Consider the following 25,939-nt stretch of genomic DNA (forward strand, 5'->3'; position numbering starts at 1 on the left):
ATTGAAATAATATTCTGAATCAAGAACTCTTGGAATTTCCTAAGATGTTAGGATTACATACAATGAATTGATGTGCGTTATTTAGTCAAGAAAGTCTATTGAGATGGGAAATGCGTATCAACAGAAATTATGAAAGGTCGATGTTGAGACCTCCTTGTAATCTTCCCAACTATTCTTATTTGTATATAGTGTCTTAACAGACCCTCAGAAATGCCACCAGCCACTCAAATACATATCATAGTGGTTGGATTTATACATTAATTCCTCACCGGGTCAATCCAACTAGTTTTTTAAATTTTTTATATTGATGATTTTCAAAAAGTGCATCAGTGCATAGATAAAACTTTTTATAAATATAAAGCTAATACTTAGCTTAGGTGGTCCATTCTAAGGGATCCTGTCACCGACATGTTTCACCCTGCTCGGGTTTCATCAGGGTTATAATAATAATAATAATAACAACTTTATTTTTGTATACCGCCATACCCCGGAGAGTTCTAGGCGGTTCACATTAGTTAAAGAGATTACAAGTGGTTACATATCAAATTGATCATAGAGTAGCAGACAGCAAGGAGAGAGTATTTACAAGTGATTACATATCGAATTGATCATAGAGTTGCGAACAGCAAAGAGAGAAGTAGTGGGAAGAGGAGGGAGAACAGGGGGGGCGAGGATCAGAAGGGGGGGGGAAGAGGATTGGAAGGGGCATTAAGGGTCTTGGTATAGGTGAGTTTTGAGTAATTTTCTGAAGTCGAGGTAGTTGTGGGCCTTGAGGACCATTTGGGCTAGCCAAGGGTTGTAACCCCTCAGTTAGAATTGGTTTCCCACAACCTTGGGAGTGGTCGCGTCAAGGGAAACCAATTCTAACTGAGGGATTACAACCCTGATGAAACCCGAGCAGGGTGAAACATGTCGATGACAGGATCCCTTAGAATGGACCACCTAAGCTAAGTATTAGCTTTATATTTATAAAAAGTTTTATCTATGCACTGATGCACTTTTTGAAAATCATCAATATAAAAATTTAAAAATAGTTGGATTGACCCGGTGAGGAATTAATGTATAAATCCAACCACTATGATATGTATTTGAGTGGCTGGTGGCATTTGAGGGTCTGTTAAGACACTATATACAAATAAGAATAGTTGGGAAGATTACAAGGAGGTCTCAATATCAACCAACCTTTCAGGATTACATACAATAACATATGTTGTCCGAACTACTGAACACGTCGATTGATTTTCCTTCCCTAAGCAAGCTGAGATGCTAAGTGAAGGATTTGGCACCTCTATTCATAACCCCTCCTGGTCTACTTATTGTTCAGCTCAAACTGGTTCAACTCCAAGAGAACCCCTCTGCTGCAGAGCAGGAGATGGGAGATCCTCCTGGGCGTAACTATGATTAGGTGGGTGGAGTTAAGAGATTCAGTTGTGGATGCTGTGAATGATTGACAGTTTATGTAAGGGGATGGGAGGAAAAAAAGCTCTGCCTCACCTGAGCATAAAGTCTTTTGTTGCCTGACCCCCACTGGGACCCATAAAAGGAGGGATATTCTGGCACAATAACTGGGGGCTGATGTATCGACGGTCTCCCCAGGAAGCGCAAGAGTCAAGTGGAGAGCTCTGGAAGTGGGAAAGAGTGAACCCACCTCCCCCGAGTTGAACAGGGGAATACCTAGTCTGGGTCAGAGATGGGCAAATGGAACCACACCTCCGAGAGGAAAAAGGAGGGACAGGGAGATCTGGTGGCTGGAGACAAGTTTGCCTGGCAAGTAAGCAGACAAACTGCAGCCCTGGATTGTCCTGCTGGATGGGATGTATTGCGAGAAACCAGATTGGATTTTTGTAAATATTTTGCAACCGAGGACTTCTCATCACATTAACCCCTCAAAAATATCCCCCTCCCCCCCATTCGGGAGAATACTAGAAAGTTACCTTGAAAGATTTTTTTTCCTGTTTGACCATTTATAGTTCATCAGATTAAAAGCATCATTGAACGAACACATTTTCCCTGTTTTAGTGATGAAGGCAGAGATTTAAACACCTCTCCCCCTCCAAGCCTACTGGGATTTAACCCAGCCCAACCTGCGCCCAGCTCAAAATCTCAAACCATTTTTTAAAATTCCTGGTCTGGGGCCTGAACTGATGAGCTTAGCCAGCGTCCACCGACTGTGTGAGCAGGAACAGGGGTTACACTGGTGCGATATTTATATTATTTTGCGCCGACACTCATCTATCTTCCCGATACTGGCAAAAGATCTCTTCCAGCCTTTTTCAGAGAGGTGAACGGAAACAGGCCCCTGGGTATAGACCTCCTGTTAGAAATAATTCAAGCTGCGTTAACCTGTGAAAATGTATTTTTTTTTTTATCTGATAATGCATGTCCAACTAGGCCTTTGAAGATTTACCTGGATAAACAAAATGCCAATTTGACTTTATAAGCTACAGCAAGATTTCAGATGGGGACCTGCTCCGTCTTCCACTCTGGAGCTTTGAACACAAAAGCAGAGATTTGCTGTTTCAAGAACCACCATTAAAAAGGTGAATCCATTAAGGAAATGGAATTGCTCCCCACATCCCGTCCAACCCAACCCATATTTCTTGAAGTTGAGAGGTGTACTTAATCAGCCATAATGTATTTTATTAATCAATGTTACACTTGTGCTAATGTGCTCAAATTCCTTGGCAGCTCTTGATCCTCATCATTCCACCCTCTCTCCCTCCCCCCCCCATCTCTGCCTGAACTAAGCAGCTTTCCTTACTCTTTGAACCTAGTCTCACGCTGCCTCTGGGCTTCGTCAACCTTGCACCAGTTCCACAGCCTCCCGTGGACGTGTCTTCACCCTCCCACCTCCCCCACTCCTTGTACTCTTAAGCCAGGACTCTCCCTCCCTTCCAATGGAAGTGGTTCACTACTTCCGCCTGTCCCATAGGCTAATGTCCTGTGCCCTTCTGGTTCTGCTAGAGCTTTTGCAGTAGGTACAGGGACCCTTTGCAAGGGGGGGGGGGGGCACATGTGTGTTCAGCCCCTGGCTGCAACTCCATCAACTCATGCTGACATCTACATCACCTGCTGACAGACACTATTTTCAACACTTATCTATGTTGACGGGACAAAAGGGCGCGAGACATCAGCACGCCAACAATTCGGCGCAGGACACCGCAGAAAAACTTACTTTTAAAGAGCTCCGATGGGGGTCTGTGTGAGAGAGAACCCCCTGACTTTACTTTTAATATCTTCGTGCTGCTGTGGGGGGGGGGGGGGGGGGTGCAACCCCCACATTAGAGAAAACTGAACTTTCTGATTTTTTTTTTAGGAAAAAGTTCCGTTTTCTCTATAAGGGGGGGGTTTGCACCTCCCCCCCAAAAGCAGCGCGAACACTATGAAATACACTGGGGGGGGGGGTTCCCCACTCATACACCATGTCAGAGCTCTTTAAAAGTAAGTTTTTCCCGCGGTGTGCTGGTGTCCTGCTCCAATGTGGGCAAGCCGATGTCTCGCGTGCGAATGACTACGAACCCTTATCTATGGGTATAGAACATTCAAGAGGTGGCGTGGAAATGGGGCCTTACGGTTAAAACTGCTGCCTCAGCAGCCTGAGGTCATGACCCTGGGCAAAGTCACTTAATCCTCCACTGCATCAGGTACCGTAGTACGCTTGTGAGCCTGCTGGGACAGATATAAACCACTTACCCCCCTTCTTTTACTAAGGTGAGCTATGCTTTTTAGCACGCGGTAATTAGTACGCACCAATCAAGCGCTAAACGCTAATGGCCATATCGAGTTAGAAGAAGACATATTTTTCCTTACAGGACCTACAAGAGGGCCTCTGTTAAAAATCAAGGGTGGGAGATTTCACAGTGACATTAGGAAGTATTTCTTCACCGAAAGGGTGGTTGATCGTTGGAATGATCTTCCACTTCAGGTAGTTGAGGCCAGCAACATGCTCCATTTTAAGAAAAAATGGGATAGGCATGTGGGTTCACTTCAAGGAAGTACTTAGGGGGGAGGGTCCTTAAGAGTGGGCAGACTTGTTGGGCCGGTGGCCCTTTCTGCAGTCATTTTTTATGTTTCTATGTTACTCTATGGATGCATTAGCGCACCTTAGTGCAAGAGGGCCTTGGGATATAAGAGTCAAAACCCTGGAGAGCAGAGGAGATGGACCAACAGAGATGCTGCAAAGTCAGAATCAAGCAGCCTCTGCACAGGTTTCCTTAGTTTTTAATTTAATCTCCAATTTGAAATGAGATTTTGTGGGTAAAGGGTCCAAGCCTGTTCATTTTCTGGAGCTCAAGCATCTCGCTACCTTCAGTCTCAAACAGTCAACAGAATTTGACCCAATACAGCCAAAATGGACCTCCTCTTCCTCCCAAACACACTACTTCTAAATACAGAGAAGGGAGACCGTTCTCTCAGCCATTAAATACTTCAGGGATTTTGGGTTTTCTTGGTTACACCCAAGGCAGTACAAGAGCCACGTCGCCACCTCCTCACTCAAATCTGTCCTCCACAAAGAGCCCTTGTGTACCCTCTTCTCAGCTCATTCCTTGTCACTAGAGAATGACACAGTTACAAGTTTCTCCTTTTCCCCGCAGGAACTCAATTCCCATGAGTCTCGTCCCCATGAGTTTTTGTCGCTATCCCTATCAGTTCTGCCTTAACCACACAAGCATCGAACACTTGCGATTATTATGTGTTTAAGGCTTGTGCAGATGACGGAGCTAGGAAAAGAACTCACCGGGATGGGGGAAAAAAAAAAAAAAATTGTCCATGTCATTCTCTACTTGCTACTTCAAATCTATTCAAAGGTCGGCTGTGCAGCTTCTCTTCCATTTTCATCGCTTTGACCAGAATCCTTATCCCTATTGAGTGAAGATCAGGAACCATTCCGCTTAAGCTCTGTGCTCACATACAGATGTCTTCCCTCAGCAGTTCCCCAACAATTAAGATCCGTTCCTCAGTAAACTGCAGCAATCTTGGCCCTTCTCTCGCCAAATTCCAACCTCATGTCTACCTTGCTTCAGATGCTTGGAGTAGCTGTACCAGAAAGGCCGGTACACTCAAATCTCCTATCTTGCAATTGTTAAATTTTTAACCTGCCTCTTCCATCGCTGTTCTCTCATTACCATCCCTTGTTGATGTTTATGGAAAGAATTACTTTCTAATGGGACCACCAGATAAAACCATGAGTTAAGAGAAATGATGTGGCCCAACAGATGTTATCTCTGGAAAGGCCCTTGTCATAGTCACAGCACAGGCCTAGAGGTTACCTGTGCTGGCACTGGGCAATGTGGTACAGATGATCTAATCAGTTAGACCTGTGCAAGGAGCCATGATCCCTCACACACACAAAAAAAATCCACATTAGTTCACACTGTCAAAGAGGGAGGGAGTCAGTTGACAGCAAGACTGGGTCAACTGTGGAAAGAGGTACTTTTCCTAATTTCTGCCTCAGATTTTGTTCCTTTCCTTGCAGGATCACAGAAAGCAAGGGCTAAGCTAATAGGAAAATTAATAAAATGGAGGACAAATGAGGGACAAAAGATGCGAAGTCCAAAGTAAGAAGCGGATAGAGTAGCTGGTTTTAAGAAAGGTTTGGACAATTTCCTGGAGGATTAGTCCATTGTCTGTTCTTCAGACATACATGGGGGAAGCCACTGCTTGCCCCAGATCGGTAGCATGGAATGTTGCTATCTGGGGTTCCGGAATTTTGCTTACTCCGAGATAATGGAACGTTGCTACTCTGTTTTGGCCAGTACTAGGGACCTGGATTGGCTACTGTGAGAACGGGCTACTGGGCTTTATAGACCATTGGTCTGACTCAGTAAGGCTATTCTTATGTTCTACAAAAAAAAAAAAGAAAGCAGAAAATAGTTAATCTCCCTTTCCCTTCGTAGAGTGGGAGAAGAGGCCTGGTAAATCAGGCCCTGTGGGAAGAAACCTGAACGAAAACAAAGCCCAGAACCAGGATTAGAAAGAGGATTAAGTAGAATCACGTTTTGTTATGGCACCAGACAGCTATCAAGAGGGCTTTGATGCCCAAAAACATATCCACAGGGGGGGGGGGGGGGGCAGGTGAAGGGTGTGTTCTTAATGGAAATGGCGGAAACAGAAGATATTAAAACCTAAACAAAATCCCTTTAGGGCTGCTGCGTCTCCAAGACTAAACTACATCTTCCCCCTACTTTGCACATCACTCCCCCATCTATCCTTTACCGAGATGCGGTAATTATAGACTTGGCCAAAAAATGCTCCATTCTAACCTTTGTTCGCCTTTCTCCATCCTTAGCCCATGCACCTGGGACACTACTGTCCCTTTAAACAGGTCTAACCACTTATTGCTGGAGTGAGAGCAGCCCCTCCCCTCAGCTATCCATTATGTCAGCCTCAAGCAAAGCAGAATTCCACGCAAACTTATTCCAAGCCAGCCCTTGTCAATAGGGAACGAACAAAGGCAGGGATTATCCATTTTGAAGGAGAGAAGAGTGCACAAAAGGCCCGGACAGTGCAGCAGTTGGCCTGATCCTTTCAGAGCTCCTAAATTCCTAGAGAAATTAACCGCATTAAGTTTTCAAAGCAAAATCAGGGCCTCCTTTATGAAGCCGCACGGCAAAAGCCCCGAAGCCCTTTAAAAACCTGTGGGCTTCAGAGCAGTTACTGCCATGACTATTTGCACTAATCTGCTTCGTAAAAGAGGCCCTTAATTCACGGGCCTGCGACAGTTTAGTGTTTTTCCGCTTTAGGGCTCAACCAATTGATGTTCTGACCATCCCTACAGCAAAGAAGTCACCTGGTGGTTAAGACCATGGGCTGGGAACCAAGGAAGTCGGGGTTCAAGTCTTGCTGGGCCATTTGACCTTGGGCAAGTGATGAATAAGTCTTATTGCCTTATATAAGGATGTAGATAGTAAGCCTGCTGAACAGGGAAATACCTACCATACCTGAATGCAATTCACCTTGATCTAGTGAAAAGATGAGCATTACCGTAAATCCAAACCAGTGATTTTCTTACAACTAAATGGTTAATCATAGGCCATATAGTCTATTTTTCTATGTTGCTATCTAATCTGCCTATCCAGGCCATTCACTACCTCTTCCTGTCCCTTAGAGAGCCCATATACTTAACATAAATTAAGAATAGCCATTCAGGGTCAGACTATAGTTTATCAAGGATAAAGACCCCTAATTTCCCACTAGGTATGAAAGAGTGCAACAAATATCATTAACTAACTGGAAGGGCCTCAGTAATAGAGCCTACGCAAGTCATAGACTCTGACCATACAAGTCTGCGTACATTCCCGGCTCTTTAGCTCTAATCATCGGCAACCTTCGGTTTAGAGACTAGATCCGAGTCAATATATTTTAGTAGCATGCTTGACTAACTGGCCCTGAAGCAGTGGGTTTAAATAAGTTTCCACGAAACGCTGGCCCCGTTGGCATGGTCTGAAGCAGTTTGCTGGAGATATAGTATTTGAAAGCTAAGTAATTTCAATGGACATTGGATGTTTAAATTAAGTCTCTTATAAAGAAATAGTGCATCGATTTATAGAACCTAGATTTTCAGAAAGCTGACATTTTAGAATAAGTTATTTCTAATTAAAAGATTAAAAAAATTTTTTAGGAATTTATTTGGAATAAATTTAAAATCTTTTTAGTTGAGGTTAGGGACTGGAAGGTTGCCGATGATTAGAGCTAAAGAGCCGGGAATGTACGCAGACTTGTATGGTCAGAGTCTATGACTTGCGTAGGCTCTATTACTGAGGCCCTTCCAGTTAGTTAATGATATTTGTTGCACTCTTTCATACCTAGTGGGAAATTAGGGGTCTTTATTATTGTGAATATTATTCTCACTAAGGGATTTGAGTATAGTGTGTTTACTATAGTTTATCAAGCCCAGTTTTCCATTTCCACAGGGGCCAATCCAGGTCACAAGTACCTGGCAGAAACCCAAATAGAAGCAACATTCTGGAATCCAAAAGAGTGGCAAGATTCCGGAACCCCAAAAGTAGTAGCATTCCATGTGGAATCCCCAAAGAGTAGCAACATTCTGGAATCCCCAATGAGTATCAAGATTCCAGAAGCCCAAACAGTAGCAACATTCCATGCTTCTAATCCCAGGGCAAGCAGTGGCTTCCCCCATGTCTGTCTCAATAGACTATGGACTACCTCAAAAACATGTCCAAACCTTTAACCCTTTAATTAGCAGATGGTGAAACGGCTGCTTTACGTAACTTGATGTTGAACAAGGGCAACAGTGCCAAGAAGGCGGCATTTGGAGATGCAGAGATCGCCCAAAAGAGCCATAGAAGACATGTTGCTTCTGAGCAACAAATGCCAAATAAAGGGTTAAACCCAGCTACGTTAACTGCTCTTACCACATCCTCTGGCAACGAGTTCCAGAGCTTAACTGTTCTTTGAGTGAAAAAATGTTTTCAATTTCCATGTAGTGTCATCGAGTGATTTTTGTACTTTGCAAGAGGATGATAAAACCCCCAATTGTCCCATTACCTGTTCTTTATCACTCAGGATTTTGTAGGCCTCAAATCGTATCCCACCTCAGTCATCTCTTTTAGCCTTCCCTCAAATGAGGAGTTCCCTTCCCCTTTATCACGTTGGTGCCTCTTTGAACCTTTTCTAATTCCACTATATTTTTTGAGATATGGCAACCAGAACCATGCATGGTACTCAAGGTGAGGTTTCCCCATGGAGTAAGGCATAATATTTGTTGGTTTTATTTACCAGCTGCATATTGATTTCAAATATGTTTATTGAATTTCAAAAAAAGCAACTTAGAGGAGCCGGTAAATAATCAGTACAAACAAGAGAAAACAGATAACAAGAGGGTAGGACCGGCCAACGGTACAAAAATCTAATATAATAAAACGGTAAGCCGCGCATGCGCACTTCCTATGTGTGCGTCCGTTTTCCCGTGAGCTGTAGCACACATAGGAAGTGCGCATGCGCGGCTTAGGGTCTGGGTGGAGAAGCCGGTGCTAGAGTCGCTCGCGCACATTAGCGCTGGCTAACGCAACCCGGGTAAGGGAGGTCAAGCGGGGAATCAGTTTGGGCGGAGGATTGCTCAGAGTTCGGACTGGCGTTCACCTTCGGATGAAACAGTAACCAGCTGCAGGGGAGCCAGACGACACCCACATGTAACAGACCAGCGGCACCCCCGATTTCCCGAACCCCCCTCCCCCCCCAAGCAACAACAAAAACTCCTCCCGATGCCTGCGGCTGTGACCCTCCCACCCCAAGTAAACTCCCCTGGAGCAAGATCGGATGCCCGGAAAAGGGGGGAGGGGGAGATCACTTCCAACTGTCCGAGGATCTTTTGTAATGGAGTTATGGCTGGTGGTCAGCAGCAGCTGCCACCGCAAAAGCTGACAATGGGGATGTGTAAGAGAAGGGGGCAGAAAAGGGGATATGTGTGAGAAGGAGGCTGCAAAGGGACATACTGTATAAAGGGGGCTGGGCCTGGAGGCTGAAAGGGAGGCTGGGGGGGGGCTAAAAAGGGATTTGGAGCTGGGGCTGTAAAAAGGGGACATGTGAGGGAAAGAGGCTTTAAAGGGGGGCTCTTGGGTAAAGAGACCTGATGTAGGAGGCTGTTAAAAGAAGACAGTTCGCAGAAGAGGGCAGGAGCTTGGGACTGCAAAAGGTGAGTTGTGAGAGAAGGGGCTGGAAGAGTAGGTATGAGAAGGGGGTTGGGTTTGGGGGCTATAAAGGAATGTGTGAGAGAAGGGAGCTAGGGATGAAAAAAGGAGGAGATGTGAGAAGGGGGCTACAAAAGGCGGCATGTGAGAGAAAGGGGCTGAAGATAGGAGCTGGAAGAATAAGTGAAGGGGGAATGAAGAGGGAGTTCTATGGAGGTGAAGGACAGAGAAAGGGGACAGATTTTTAAGTTGGTGAAAAAAGGTGGAAATAAGGACGGTAAAAGGGGAAATGGGAGCCTGAATAGAGGGGGTAAGACATAAGAAGAATAGCCATACTGGATAAGACTAATCTATTCTAGCACCCGTTAATGTAACGGGCTTAAACACTAGTTGTCATATAATATACAACATAATGAATCTCAGTAGGAGTACATGGCGGCCCGAACGAGGGCTATATTGGATCCTGGAGAGGGAGAAAAGAAAAGGAGAAGAGTGAAGATAGAGTAACAGAAACTAGGTCAGTAAATTAGTAAGGGAGAAAAGTCAGTCAGAAGTTAAGAGCAGGGCGGGCATCGCAAACCTGTAAGAAATGCAAGGCCAAATAAAATGGTTAAGAAGGAGTTGCCGATTCATCCGGAAATGTCAATAGTTAAGGGGAAAAGTATTGTATAGGTTCCCAGATGCGAGAGATAGATAGTTCTCTACTGGAAAATTCCACAGCTGCATAGTGGGCAGGAGATTTCAGCTTAACTTTCTATAATGGGAAGGGGTAAAATGCGGACCTCACGGATCTAAACCTGTATGGCCTTAAAAATCTGAGGTCCGTGTCGGTCTGTGTCCGTGGCGCTCGTAGTTTCTGTCGCTGACAGACCTTGAGATTTGAGCGCTGACGGATCCGTCTCAGCACAGGGAGGGAAAGTGTTAGGATCCGTCAGCGCTAAAAATCTCTTCGAGATCTGTCAGAGCCAGAGACTAGTGCTGGAGCGGCAGAGCAGAAGCCAAGAGAGCGGGGACCTAGGTTTTGGACGTGCGTTACGGAAAAGAAGTCTCCAAACTCCAGCGCTAGTCTCTGGCTCTGACAGACCTGGAAGAGATTTTTAGCACCGACGGATCCTAACACTTTTCCCTCCCTATGCTGAGACGGATCCGTCAGCGCTAAAATCATCAAGGTCCGTCAGCGACAGAAACTACAAGCAACACGGACCGACGCGGACCTCAGATTTTTAAGGCCGTACGGGTTTAGATCCGCGAGGTCCGTGTTTTACCCCTTCCCTTCTACAATGACTCTAGATCTTTTTCTTGGGTGTTGACTCTGAAGTGGCCCTAGTATTAAGATAACCAATTTTGATTACTCTTTCCAATGTGCTCGACAAATGACATTTAGATGACCAATCTTCCAGTTTCCTAAGGTCTTCCCGCAATTTCATAGACCTCATGTGTTTTGAGGGATTTGAAGAGTTTTGTCTCATCTGCAAATTTAAATTACTTTGCTTGTCCCAATTTCCAGATCATTTATAAGTGTTGACTAGCACCAGTTCCAGTACAGGTCCTTGCATACCACCACCATTGAGGAAACAAAATGCCATTTAACTAACCCAGGGGTAGGCAATTCTGGTCCTCGAGAGCCGGAGCCAGGTCAGGTTTTCAGGATATCCACAATAAATATACATGAGATAGATTTGCATCTCCAAGAAGCAATGCATGCAAATCCAACTCATACATATTGTGGTGGAGATCCTGAAAACCTGACCTGGCTCTGGCTCTCGAGGACCAGAATTCAGAATTGCCTACCCCTGAACTAACCCTACATGTGTTTTCTGTCCAGTAAGCAATTCCTAAGCCACCACAGAACATTGCCTCCTATCCCATTACACTAATTTTCTCAGGAGTCTTATGAGAAACTTTAAATCAAAAGTTTCTGAAAATCTAGATACTTTTATAATCAACCAGCTCATCTTTACTAGAGAATGACACGGTGACGGTTTACCCGCGGCCACCGCATTTAAGCCGCGGGTCACCGCCGAAAACGGGGAAGAAAACTAGCAGTCGCTGCGGTGACGGGGACAAGGCCATTCACCGACCGCGGAAACGGTGAACAGGTTTGTCCCCGCGGGCCAATGTACCCCCTTCTAGGAACCGCTATTTACCGTATTTTCACGCATGGTATACAAAAGTTTTAAAACATAGTTCCCACCCCGCCCGACGCCCGATTCACCCCCCAGCAGGACCGCTCGCACCCCCACCCCGAACGACCGCTCGCACGCGCTCCCACCCGCACCCGCGATCGGAGCAAGAGGGAGCCCAAGCCCTCTTGCCCGGCCGACTCCCCGACGGCCGATACATCCCCCCCCCCGGCAGGACCACTCGCACCCCCACCCCGAAGGACCGCCGACTTCCCGACAATATCGGGCCAGAAGGGAGCCCAAACCCTCCTGGCCACGGCGACCCCCTAACCCCACCCCGCACTACATTACGGGCAGGAGGGATCCCAGGCCCTCCTGCCCTCGACGCAAACCCCCCTCCCCCCCAACGACCGCCCCCCCCAAGAACCTCCGACCGCCCCCCCAGCTGACCCGCGATCCCCCTGGCGACCCCCCCACCCCCCTTCCCCGTACCTTTGGTAGTTGGCCGGACAGACGGGAGCCAAACCCGCCTGTCCGGCAGGCAGCCAACGAAGGAATGAGGCCGGATTGGCCCATCCATCCTAAAGCTCCGCCTACTGGTGGGGCCTAAGGCGCGTGGGCCAATCAGAATAGGCCCTGGAGCCTTAGGTCCCACCTGGGGGCGCGGCCTGAGGCACATGGGCCTAACCCGACCATGTGCCTCAGGCCGCGCCCCCAGGTGGGACCTAAGGCTCCAGGGCCTATTCTGATTGGCCCACGCGCCTTAGGCCCCACCAGTAGGCGGAGCTTTAGGATGGATGGGCCAATCCGGCCTCATTCCTTCGTTGGCTGCCTGCCGGACAGGCGGGTTTGGCTCCCGTCTGTCCGGCCAACTACCAAAGGTACGGGGAAGGGGGGTGGGGGGGTCGCCAGGGGGATCGCGGGTCGGCTGGGGGGGCGGTCGGAGGTTCTTGGGGGGGGCGGTCGTTGGGGGGGAGGGGGGTTTGCGTCGAGGGCAGGAGGGCCTGGGATCCCTCCTGCCCGTAATGTAGTGCGGGGTGGGGTTAGGGGGTCGCCGTGGCCAGGAGGGTTTGGGCTCCCTTCTGGCCCGATATTGTCGGGAAGTCGGCGGTCCTTCGGGGTGGGGGTGCGAGTGGTCCTGCCGGGGGGGGGGGATGTATCGGACGTCGGGGAGTGTCATTCTCTAGTTTTCAGCTGTGTTGAATAGTAATTAAGTAAAACTAAGTGGTCACTTTTACTTATAAAAAGTACAACAAACTTTTACTAAAATCTTTGCTAAAATCTGAAATCCTAATCGAGCAGCATTTGTAATTTAGGGACCTTTCTTCTAATACGTCTGAATCTCTAAACAAACTATATATTGTAATTTCCTCTTTTTTTCTTAGCAAACAGTATATTTTGTAATTTCGATTTCAAGTCTCTGTACTCTGTACTCCTACATATTGTAAATCGCTGAATGTCCAGCTCTCTTGAATGTAAACCGCCTAGAAGTCGCAAGATTGTGGCGATATAGAAGAATAAAGTTATTATTATTATTATTATTATTATTATTATTCAAGGGGGGACAGTGCAGGGAAGTCAGGGAATTTATATTAATTAATTTTTTCTCTGCGTGTTTTGTTTTTGTATAGTTATTAACTAATATTTAACTAAGTTTTAAAGTTTTAAAGAATGTTTCCTTTATACGTAAATAAAGAAAAGTGAATGGGATTGCAGTGGCGGTGACGGGGCGGTGAATGGGGTGGCAGTGGCGGTGACGGGGCGGTGAAGAGGATGGTGAGACGGGGACGGGGCGGTGACGGGGATGGTGAGACGGGGACGGGGCGGTGACGGGGATGGTGAGACGGGGACGGGGCGGTGACGGGGACCAATTTTTTCACCGTGTCATTCTCTAATCTTTACCTTTGGGGAAATGAAGCAAAAACCACATTTGTCATGCTTTGTAATTTTTTACAACGAATACAGAGTTTCTACTATTTTGCCTGGCACTGAACTCAGGCTTACAGGTCTAATCTCCCAGATCATCCCTGGAACCCTTTTTAAAGCGGCATTAACATTGGCCACCCTCCAATCTTAAGGAATCGGGGATTAGTTTAGCAAACAGGTTACAGATCAACAGCAGATCAGCAGTTTCATGTTTGAGTTTTCACTACCGTGGGATGTATACTATCCACTCCAGGAGATTTGTCACTCTTTTAAACTTACAGATTTGGCTCACTACTAGAGAAAAACACGGAGACTAATTTTTTCCCGTCACCTTGAGTTTCGTCACCGACACTGTCCCACTCCTGTAAGCTCTGCCTTAACCACGCAAGCCTCAAAACACTTATGATTTTAAAGCGTTTTGAGGCTTGTGCAGACGAGGACGGAGCTTAGGCATTGGTGGAATGAGGCATTATGACATCACAATCTGAGCGCTAGAATGTTGCTACTTAGGGTTTTAAAGCGTTTGAGGCTTGTGCAGATGAGGGCGGAGCTTAGGCATTGGTGGAATGAGGCATTATGACATCACAATCTGAGCGCTAGAATGTTGCTACTTAGGATTTTAAAGGGTTTGAGGCTTGTGCAGATGAGGGCGGAGCTTAGGCATTGGTGGAATGAGGCATTATGACATCACAATCTGAACTCTAGAATGTTGCTACTTAGGATTTTAAAGGGTTTGAGGCTTGTGCAGATGAGGGCGGAGCTTAGGCATTGGTGGAATGAGGCATTATGACATCACAATCTGAGCTCTAGAATGTTGCTACTTAGGGTTTTAAAGTGTTTGAGGCTTGTGCAGATGAGGACGGAGCTTAGGCATTGGTGGAATGAGGCATTATGACATCACAATCTGAGCGCTAGAATGTTGCTACTTAGGATTTTAAAGGGTTTGAGGCTTGTGCAGATGAGGGCGGAGCTTAGGCATTGGTGGAATGAGGCATTATGACATCACAATCTGAACTCTAGAATGTTGCTACTTAGGATTTTAAAGGGTTTGAGGCTTGTGCAGATGAGGGCGGAGCTTAGGCATTGGTGGAATGAGGCATTATGACATCACAATCTGAGCGCTAGAATGTTGCTACTTAGGATTTTAAAGGGTTTGAGGCTTGTGCAGATGAGGGCGGAGCTTAGGCATTGGTGGAATGAGGCATTATGACATCACAATCTGAGCTCTAGAATGTTGCTACTTAGGATTTTAAAGGGTTTGAGGCTTGTGCAGATGAGGGCGGAGCTTAGGCATTGGTGGAATGAGGCATTATGACATCACAATCTGAGCTCTAGAATGTTGCTACTTAGGGTTTTAAAGCGTTTGAGGCTTGTACAGATGAGGACGGAGCTTGTAGGAATGGGGCAGGAATAAGGAAGGGAGCGGGGAGGGCAGTTTCATTTATAATTTTGGTTTCTGCTGAAACTTGAGGGGCCAATTTTGGTCACAAATTCATTTTTAGCAGAAACTGAAGATCCTGGGTTTAGTCAGCTTCTACCTGGCCCATCAGTCAGAACAGGTACTCAACACTGTCCATTTAATACCACCTCCCAACTCCCAACCCAATTTAGCCGACAGGAGCCATTCCTGCTAAGTCCAGTCATTTTGACTATCAGGGGCCTGCACAGCACTCCACCATAAAGCCACTTCTGCACAGAGTTATGGAATGCCATAGGAAAAGAAAACAAAGCACCATCTACAAAAAGCCTGTAATTTTCTAAAATTTCCTCTACAATTAGCCAGCAAATGACGGTATCCGATTTCAGCCTCGTGGCTCAGCTACCCCTCCTGGGTGATCCACCATGCAAGTTGTAATCTTGAAAGGGATGAGCGTTGCCTTGGAAACAAGCGAGCTACTCAAAATTCCACAGCAAGAGTGTGCCGCGTCAAATTGCAAGAGCCGATTTCCAAGGAAGATCAGTATGGCATGATCGTAGCAAAAAAACAACACAACAAACCCAAGCCCTGGGGATTTTTGGAAGCGTTTACTGAGGGGGGGGGGGGTTTCAGAGGGGGGTGTTACGACAGATTTGCTGAACTAGATCCAAATATACTAAGGATTCCTTTTACAAAGGTGCGTTAGGGCTTTAACGCGCGCAAGACCTTAACGCCAGCATTGAGCTGGCGTTAGTTCTAGAAGCGTAGCGCAGGTTTAGCGCGCACCAAAATCCTGCGTACGCTAAAAACGCTAGCGTACCTTAGTAAAAGGAGCCCTAAGTCAAAGGAAGTGGAACAAGTTATCTCAGAAGGGTAGTGGATACGGGAATCCTCAGTATAGACCAAGAACATGGGCCAAGCATAAGATCCTTAGCTTTCTAGGGCAACAGTAGACCTCTTCTAAGTGGTCTTGGAACACAGCCAATGGATGGGCCTAGTGGCAGAGAAATAATCTGTTGGGTCCTCTCGTTACATCTTCCCTTCCAATGTCAAACCAATTTGAAGACCATTAAAATGAAGCAATGCAGGTCTGAAGGGTCTCTCCGCCTCAAGCCCTATTGGAGCTGAATAGAGAATGACACGGTGACAAAATTCATCACCGTTCCCGTCCCCGCGGATAACCGCGGGAAATAATCCAATGTCATTTTCTAGTGTCTATTTCAACCTCAGTCCTTCTACACCAGCATTCTTCAAAGCAAAGCTTGTGGGTCAGTGGTTGTGGCCATTCATACTCTGATTCTTCCCTCTCTCCTTAAAGAATGACATGAAGATGGTTTCCCGCGGTTATCCGCGGGGACGGGAACGGTGATGAATTTTGTCACCGTGTCATTCTCTAGAGCTGAACTAGCTGCCCCCTCCCCACCCCTACAATGGCAGAGCTGTTCATATTGTGATCTCATTTGTCTATCACCTAACACTCATCTCGTGAACCCTCAAAAAAAGGGTGGTCAACTCCCAGATAGAAGATGGCCCAGAAAGCCATTAAGAAACCAGGCCAGCTCAGACCAAGAACACCAAGCCCAGCCCAGAATCCTGTCTCCAACAGTGATGTACTCAGATCTGGTGGGCTGCCCAATTTCTTCTAGGTACCCTCCATAAATTGCCCAAACCTTTGACCCTAGTCTCGCTCAACCTTCCGCCTCCGCTTCATCTGTGCTCTTTAATTCCCCTCTTGCCGTCATCCGTGCTTTCACTTTGATGCCTCTCGATTTTGGTTGCTCCCTCTGGCCTCATGTCTTAAGCCAGCACCAATGGCGGCTATGAAACTTTCTGAAATAAAGCCAACGACAAGCAGATGAAGTGTACAGTTCCTCCGGTCCGCACAAGAAAGCCAGAGAAGCTAGCTCTGTGGGTGCTTGAGCACCCCCGATATGGAGCAACTAGGGGAAATTTCCACTGGGTTTAGGACCCTCAAATTGTTTTGAAAAGTAGGGTTCTGTGGTGCTTGCACGATTATACACTGGCATCAAAACAGGGTAATGGCCAACATGCCCCCATGTTAACTACAGACAAGCAATTACAGGATAGTCATCTTGGAACATGATACCACAACAGCAAGATAATAGTTTGCAAAAAAAAAAAAAAAAAAAAAAGCCAGCCTGACACCGTTTAGTGCCATTTCAATTACACAAACTAATTCTGGGCCACACACAAGGCAGAATCTCACTACGCAGACTAGGCTTCCGCCTAGAGAAGCGGCGACATGGCTCTGGCGATCATGAACGTTTTCCCCTTGCCACTCCATCCCCTTCTTCAATTGACCCTAAGCTTTGAGTGCAGGGTGGGCCCTGTAAGTAGTCCTACACTGAAGCTCTGCCATATCACACCCCACCACCCCACCCCACTCCGATAGGAAGTCTGCCTTGGAGAAGATTGTACTTACAGGCCCCATACACAGGGTTGCCAAATAGCTCCAGAAAAAAGACGGATTGACACATTCGGGTTTTACTTCCACTTGGTTCAACAGAACCAAAGCCCAGATGGCGCTATATGTCCTTCTTACTTCCATTGCTTTCAGTAGAAGTAAAACCTGGATGTCTCAATCTAGCCTCCTTTTTCTGGAGCCGTTTGATAACCCTACCCATACAGCAGATGTTTCAAAGTGCCTTCTTGAGGGCCGCAATCCAGTCAGGTTTTCAGGATTTCCCCAATGAATATGCATGAGATCTATTTCCATGCACTGCTTTCGTTGTATGCTAATAGATCTCATGCATATTCATTGGGAAAATCCTGAAAACCCGACTGGATTGCGGCCCTCAAGGAAGGACTTTGACACCCCTCCCATACAACATCCCCAAGAGTACCAGAAGCGGGGAAGAAGCAGGGGCAACAGTGGCAGGGGGCAGACCATCTTGGTGGGGGTGCTAGCACCTAACTCCCCCCCCCCCGGTACCTCTCTTAAAATCTTCCCCAGCATGAGCAACTACTCTAGTCTGCTTGTGCCAGCTTGGCTCCCTCTGACATCACTTCCGGGTTGCAGAGCCAGGAAGTGATGTCAGAGGGAAAGCCAATCAAGCAGCAAGCTGGAGAAGCTGGTCACGCTGGTAAAGGTTTTAACAGGTACGGGGGTGGGAAGCGAGAGCACCAGTGCGTCGTGGAGAGGAGGGCGTGGCAGTTGGCATCACTGCCCCAATCACCTCCTACTCTCACTACATCACTGAGGGGTGATGCTGGATGTGGGAGCAGAGGATGGGAGATGCTGGACATGGGGGGGGCCCCCACCTTGAGCCACCCCCTGGAGGTGAGCATATACTAAAAACGTTTGCTCAAGACGTCAATTGCCCCATCCCTTCTCAAGCAGGATTTTAAAAAATGGTACGTGTTCATCTTAGCTTTTCTGTCTCGGTGCCAGCAGGGCAAGCCACATGCGGGTGTGAGAAGCCCACTCCTCCTCCTCTTTGACACTTACGAGCCAATGCAGGTATCCCCCTTCAGAGGCAAGGGTGAGAGGCACCCCTCCTGGTGCACTTGTGCCCCTTACCTTCCCCCGTACCTCTGTAAACACTCCTGGCGCGAGCAGCAACCCCCAAGCTGCCGTCGTGCCAGCTCTTCCTCCGATGTCAGGTCCAGGAAGTGACATCAGAGGAAGAGCTCATGACGGCTAAACAGCAGCTTGGGGTTTGCTGCTCGCGCCAGGAGCGTTTACAGAGATACAGGGGAAGGGAAGCGGCACGTGCGCGCCAGGAGGGGGTGGGGGGAGGAGGGAGACAGAAAGAAGTACCCGGGGCAAACTGCCTCCCCCCCTTACATTACAGCTCCTAAAGTTAGTCTAGACTTGTTTTAGAGCAGGGGTGTCAAAGTCCCTCCTCGAGGGCCGCAATCCAGTCGGGTTTTTGGGATTTCCCCAATGAATATGCACGAGATCTATCTGCATGCACTGCTTTCATTGTATGCTAACAGATCTCATGCATATTCATTGGGGAAATCCTGAAAATCTGACTGGATTGCGGCCCTCGGAGGGACTTTGACACCCCTGTTTTAGAGCCATTACAATTAGCCTAGGGATCTCAAAGTCCCTACTCGAGGGCCGCAATCCAGTTGTGTTTTCAGGATTTCCCCAATGAATATGCATTGAAAGCAGTGCATGCACATAGATCTCATGCATATTCATTGGGGAAATTCTGAACACCCGACTGGACTGCAGCCCTTGAGGAGGGACTTTGACACCCCTGTTTTAGAGCCATTACAATTAGCCTGTTCGGCATCTTGAACCATCCACCCCAGGATTTGTCATTCCCTGAAATCTAAATGCTACTTACAGGACTGGGTTAAACAAGGATCCCAGGGGGACCCCACAGATCTCTACCACACAGCCTTAAAATCTACTTACCTCAGGGGCCGGTGGGATCCACGAGGTCCACGGAGTTTAAAAAGACAATCCCTGTGAACTCCATGCCACGGCCCCTTTCTTTTTAAGGCTTTAGCTGTGCGGGATCTGTGGGACCTCTTAGTAGAAGGCATTTGGGGCAATGGGGTGCAGAAAAGCTGGGCACAACAAAAACTCATGCGGTATTCAGCACAGTCAAACCCAAGCACAACCAGGAAAGAAACCAACAAGGGTAGAGGTTAGACTCCATGGAACTAAAAGTGGATAGTCTTAAAGAAAGCGGCCATGGCGTGGAGTTCACAGGGATTGTCTTTTTAAACTCCCGCGGACCTCACAGCATTGGATAGATTCATTATTATTTTCTGACTATGTCGATGTCACAATTATTGTTAGAATGAGAAGATAAGGGATTTAGATCAGCACTTGTAGATTTTTGATTTGAGGGGGAGGGTTGTGTATGTGATTAAAACTGTGGTCCTGGAATATGGTGTGTTTTTTTTTTTTTTAAATTATTTAGAGACCACTGTTCAATACATCATCATAGTGGTTTGCATAGCACTAGATTAAAAAAAAAAAAAAAGCGCCATATTCAATAGGAAAGTAAAATACAAAGGGATCCTTTTTAACTAAAGTGCGCCAACTGATTCAGTGCTCGCTAATCAACTTAGCGTGCACTAAATAACACGCCCATAGAATATAATGGGCATGCTAAATCAGTTAGCAAGCCTTAGTAAAAGGATCCCAAAGTAAATTCTAATTAAAATAGAAAAAGTTTATGTTATAAGAGATCCTAAGATCCGAGTATCAGATGATAACAATAATAATCAATTTATATACCACAAGGCTGTAAAGTTCTATGTGGTTTACAGTAGTTAAATAAAAGAAGTTGAATAGAACTAAAAGAGTTAAAAGCCAATAATTAGAGACATAAACGATCAAAATAGTGCATAATAAAATTTTTACAAATTATCTGCCTAAATACTTCGAAAACAGATGTTTAGATGTCTCCTAAATTCCCCATAAGTGCATTATGGATATACCCACCTTGCAAGCTTAATATAGTTATTGAAATTTATTGACGTTCCCTGAAATTTTTGTGCGTTCATCGAGTCGATTCCCATGTTGAGTGCTCATAGAAGTAAGTGACACAATTTTAACATGACATTTAGCTGCCTTTAGTGCAGGGGTGTCCAATGTCGGTCCTCGAGGGCCGCAATCCAGTCGGGTTTTCAGGATTTCCCCAGTTAATATGCATGAGATCTATTAGCATACAATTAAAGCAGTGCATGCAAATAGACCTCATGTATATTCATTGGGGAAATCCTGAAAACCCGACTGGACTGCGGCCCTCGAGGACCGACATTGGACACCCCTGCCTTAGTGCTAGACGGATTTTTCATGGATTGTGGGCCAAGATTGTAATTGAAACCCTTTTCTGATGTCTGGAGCGCCTTCAGAACCAGGTTTGGCAACCACTGGACCTAAGCAACATGCTGCAAAAGTCTCTTGCACACAGAGGGGGCCGATGGGGTAATAATCCTAGCAATACTTTTCCTAACCAAGCATCAACAATTAAGAGAGCTTAGGGCAGGGTTGTCAAAGTCCCTCCTCGAGGGCCGCAATCCAGTCGGGTTTTCAGGATTTCCCCAATGAATATGCATGAGATCTATTTGCATGCACTGTGCTTTCATTGTATGCTAATAGATCTCATGCATATTCACTGGGGAAATCCTAAAAACCCAACTGGATTGCGGCCCTTGAGGAGGGACTTTGACACCCCTGGCTTAAAGGAAGGGCCAGAGAAAGCAGAGTTTTGCTGTAGAGCAGTGGGTCCCAACCCTGTCCTGGAGGACCACCAGCCAGTCGGGTTTTCAGGATAACCCTAATGAATATGCATGAGAGGGATTTGCATATAATGGGAGGTGGCAGGCAAGCAAATCTGCTCCATGCATATTCATTAGAGTTATCCTGAAAACCCAACTGGCTGGTGGTCCTCCAGGACAGGGTTGGGACCCACTGCTGTAGAGAATGACACGGGGGACACTTTTTTTCCCCCAGCCCCACAGGACCTCAATTACCCCCCATCCCCGCAAGTTTTTGTCACTGTCCCTGCCTGATTCCTGGAAGCTCTGCCTTAACCGCACAAGCCTCGGACACTTATGATTTTAAAGGGGTTTGAGGCTTTTGCAGATGAGGACGGAGCTTAAGCATTGGTGGAATGAGGCATTATGACATCACAATCTGAGCTCTAGAATGTTGCTACTCATGATTTTAAAGGGGTTTGAGGCTTGTGCAGATGAGGACGGAGCTTAAGGCTTAAGCATTGGTGGAATGAGGCATTATGACATCACAATCTGAGCTCTAGAATGTTGCTACTCCTTCAGGAATAGGGCAGGGACAGGAAAATGAGTTCCCATGGGGACAAGGACAAATTTGTCCCCGTATCATTCTCTGTTCTGTTTCCCATGTTCAGATCCACAGCAACATTAATACAGATCACATATGGCTTCCTCAAGTGCCAGACTGGAAACGCCCCAGACCTGGAGCTTCCCTTTCACATCAGCATCCTGGCCTCACTCTCTTGGGAGGGGGGAGGGAGGCACCATTTCACAAACTCTTGAATTCTGCCAGATTTTAATGTTTGATATCATTGGGGATGGTGGTGAGGAAGAGTTAAAAGACCAGCTCCTCTATCCCCCATTGCCACCAAATTCTGCAGATGGCTCACAGGGGGGGGGGGGGGGGAAGCTGTATCATTACAAGAACAGGGGGAGGGGTAAAGAAAAAAAATGTTATTAGCAAAAATTAAAACTCTGCTGCAGTTTTTAGACTGGGTCAGACTCATCTGAGAGGAGTTTCTTTTGGAGAAAGACCGACAGCTCATTCTTCAGGCACAAAGAGATTTACATAAGGAGCACAATTTGAATTTTTACATTTAAAACATATAAAACATATAAAACTCAAGGTGAAATACATGTAATACATGAAATACATGACAGTAAGTAAGCCCCCTTGGGCAGGGGCCTCTAAGTTTTATAGGAGACAGTGGAGATGATGTAACATACCCAAGGTCAGAAGGATCATTAATGGGAGAAATTTAGCCATATACATATGGTAAGAAGCTGTTAGTACAGACATTGTCCAAAATCAAAAGCGTTCCCATTCTAAGGATCAGATTTAGGAACTTCTGTTAAGAGAAATTGTAACTAAACTCAAGTCTCATACTAGTGACTAAGAACCCGAGTTGGAACTGGGGGGAGGTTAAGTGCCTTGCTAAAGGTCACTGTGCACAGGAGCTAAGGACCTGGAACCATATTTCTATATACAATTACTAAAGCCTACAGACGTTTGAGACATATTTAGGGTTTCCAGTCATAAGACGCTCAGAAAAGGTTCATCTGGTCCTAGTTAGACCAAAGAAAGGACTGAACTATGCTTTGGAGTTGTGGGCAGGACAACGGATTGCATATTTTCCTAATTTTTTTTTTTGGGGGGGAGGAAGGGGGTTAAGCAAAAACCCTGTAACATGGGACTCGGGTTCAAACACCCACCGGTCCCCACTTTGACCCGTTTTTCCAGAAAAGGGGGGGGGGGGCACCAGAGCAGCGGCTACAGAAAGCGACGTCTGCTTTGTCTGGGCTCAATGTGGGTCATTGTATGTCTTTCACAGCAAAACGAAGCCTTTCGAACAGATCTAGGATTTAAAAACGTTTATCAAGGTTACCCTAAAATAGAAGAAAAGCAAACTTAGGGTTTCAGCGCTCCAGAGACATTAAAAAAAAAATCCTAATTCTGTTTCGCGATAGGAATGCCATTTTCTTAGTCTAGCCTAAAAGGCAGCCTGAGATGCAAGCCCAACCTCTAGAACCACGTTCAGGGGAAAAAAAAAAAAAAAAGCATTTAGCGTCACATTTCAGGCACTTTTTTTTGCGTTATTCTCGTTTTTCAGAGAATCAGTGATCGAATCTTGGAGGGTTTCGTGTTGGGTTTTTCCCCCCCCCCTGCTTATTCATTTTGGGAATAAAGGAAAACAGAGTCCAAGCGACAACAGATATGGGGGTGGGGAAGAAGGCAGGAGTGGGGGGGGGAGGCGGGGGTCATACGAAGTGAAAGTCTTTGATCGCCGGGTGGGAAGGAGTTTGCAGAGTGTGTGTGTGTGTGTGGGGAGGGGGGGGGGACACCCGCAAATTGATTTTCTGCTACCTAGAACAAAGATTGCCACTGAATAAGCAGAGAATGTGCCACCCACCCGCGCAAAACCACGATTTTTAAAAGCCCTTTTTTTTAGACGCGTAAATTAAAGCAGAGCGCGCTGTGCGGCTCCCCTCCCCCACAAACTAATGAAGCAGCCCAGGTAGTCATGCATTCACTCAAACGTGGGCCAGGATCAAAGAGGGGGGGGGGGGGGCTTTACCTTGCCTGGTAGACACGTTCCTGTCATTGCCAGCCTTCAGGACCACTTGAGGGTAACTCTGCTCCAGCACGAAGAGCTCGTCCTTGCCCACTTTGGCGCTCTTGCCCGCCTTCAAGGTGCCACTCGGGCCCGACGGGGCCAAGTATTTGCCCTCGCAGTCTCGGAATGCCACCTTGCCCGACCTGAACTCCAGGGTGTAGCCCGTGCCTTTCTCCAGCTTGCCCACCAGCTTGCCATCGTTCCTGAGGAACCTGTTGTCGAAGGTCTGGATGCTGTACCTCTGCTCCTGGAAGACCAAGGTGATGAGCGAGTCCACCCCCCAGGGCACGTCCCTGTCCACCGCCATCTCCTCCTGCTTGGCACTCAGGTGGGCATAGCGCTTCCTGGTGAGGCTGTAGATGTTGACCTGGGGGTGCATGGCAATGTGGACGCTCCACTTCTCCGCCAGCGAGATGGCCTGGGCAAAGCAGGAGATCCTGTCCTCGGTGCCCCCGAAGTACCTCTTGTGGGGGTCCGACTGCAGGGACCAGCGCCCGTCGTCGTGGGCCACGATGAGGAATCTGCAGTCCGGCCCGGGAGACTCGCGGTCGCAGGTCACGTTGCCGTCCTTGTCGGCCGCCAGGTACCTGCCCAGGTGGCTCTTCAGGAACACCACGTTGGAGTCCTCCCCGTCCTGCTCCAGGGTCCAGATCTGCTTTTTCTTCATGCTGGTAGCCGAGGCGTTGATCTTGAAGCCAAAGGCTTCGGCGGTCAGATATTTGTTGCCACAGTTGATGAGCCCAAACTGGATCTGCAGAGAATCCGCGGTGCCGTTGGCCGTCATGGCTGCAGAGGAGCCTTTGTTCGCAGCCCTTTCGCTTCGATCGCCCCTGGCTTTTGACTTAAGCCTGCCCCCCTTAAGCTCGGCCTAACCGCAGCCCTCACCTCCGCAGCCTCTCCGAACCCCGGCTTACCGGTCCCAGCCGCCTCCTATATAGGCAAGATGACGTCACGGCCAGGGCTCCGCCCCCAGCGTGGAGCCGGGGACAGGCAGAAGCCCGGGAGCTCGTTAAAACGCGCGCTGCGGGCAGGGTCTAAGCCGAGCTGCATCTTTGCATCCTGCGTTCTAGTTTAAGACCAGCATTAAAAAAATACCCCCCCCCCCACCAAGAGACTCCGTTGCCAGCACTTGCATACGTGCCTCTAAGCAAGCTGTGGCAAAGAGAGACCTTTTGATTAGCCAAAATGAGGACATTTGTGAGTCAGTTTCCTCCCTTCAGCAGGTCCGTGAGAAACGGTGCAGAGAGGTCGTTAGACTTGCACGATTCTATGTATCTTTTGACAGTCATTTCTGCTGTGTTGGTTGGTACCTGCTGGACGTTTTTTCCTAAACAAAGGGGACCATCTCCTCAAGAGCTGAGCTTACCCTAGAGCAGTGATTCCCAACCCTGTCCTGGAGGAACACCAGGCCAATCGGGTTTTCAGGCTAGCCCTAATGAATATGCATGAGAGAGATTTGCATATGATGGAAGTGATAGGCATGCAAATTTGCTTCATGCATATTCATTAGGGCTAGCCTGAAAACCCAATTGGCCCGGTGTTCCTCCAGGACAGGGTTGGGAATCACTGCCCTAGAGCAGTGGTTCCCAAACCTGTCCTGGGGGACCCCCAGCCAGTCAGGTTTTCAAGATATCCCTAATGAATAGGCATGAGAGAGATTTGCATACCTGTCACTCCCATTATATGCAAATCTCTCTCATGCATATTCATTAGGGATATCCCCCAGGACAGGTTTGGGAACCACTGCTCTAAAGGCTTAGTCTTCCTGTTCACCTAGGTCAGGAGTAGGGAACTCCAGTCCTTGAGAGCCGTATTCCAATCGGGTTTTCAAGATATCCCTAATGAATATGCATGAGAGAGATTTGCATACCTGTCACTCCCATTATATGCAAATCTCTCTCATGCATATTCATTAGGGATATCTTGAAAACCTGACTGGCTGGGGGTCCCCCAGGACAGGTTTGGGAACCACTGCCCTAGAGT

The 25,939-nt window shown here is 47.2% G+C and overlaps 1 protein-coding gene across 1 annotated transcript in view; it reads right to left on the reverse strand.

Moving 5' to 3' along the window:
* The window catches only part of FSCN1 (fascin actin-bundling protein 1), a 52,017-nt gene extending 27,141 nt beyond the window's left edge, over window positions 1–24,876 (reverse strand). The window contains exon 1 of the mRNA XM_033964025.1: window positions 23,918–24,876. Coding sequence (XP_033819916.1) covers window positions 23,918–24,740 — 823 coding nt within the window. The 5' untranslated portion in view covers window positions 24,741–24,876. The remainder of the gene's footprint in view (window positions 1–23,917) is intronic.
* Window positions 24,877–25,939: the final 1,063 nt, after the last annotated feature.

Source organism: Geotrypetes seraphini, chromosome 11 (assembly GCF_902459505.1).
Source record: "Geotrypetes seraphini chromosome 11, aGeoSer1.1, whole genome shotgun sequence".
Taxonomy (NCBI): Eukaryota; Metazoa; Chordata; class Amphibia; order Gymnophiona; family Dermophiidae; genus Geotrypetes; species Geotrypetes seraphini.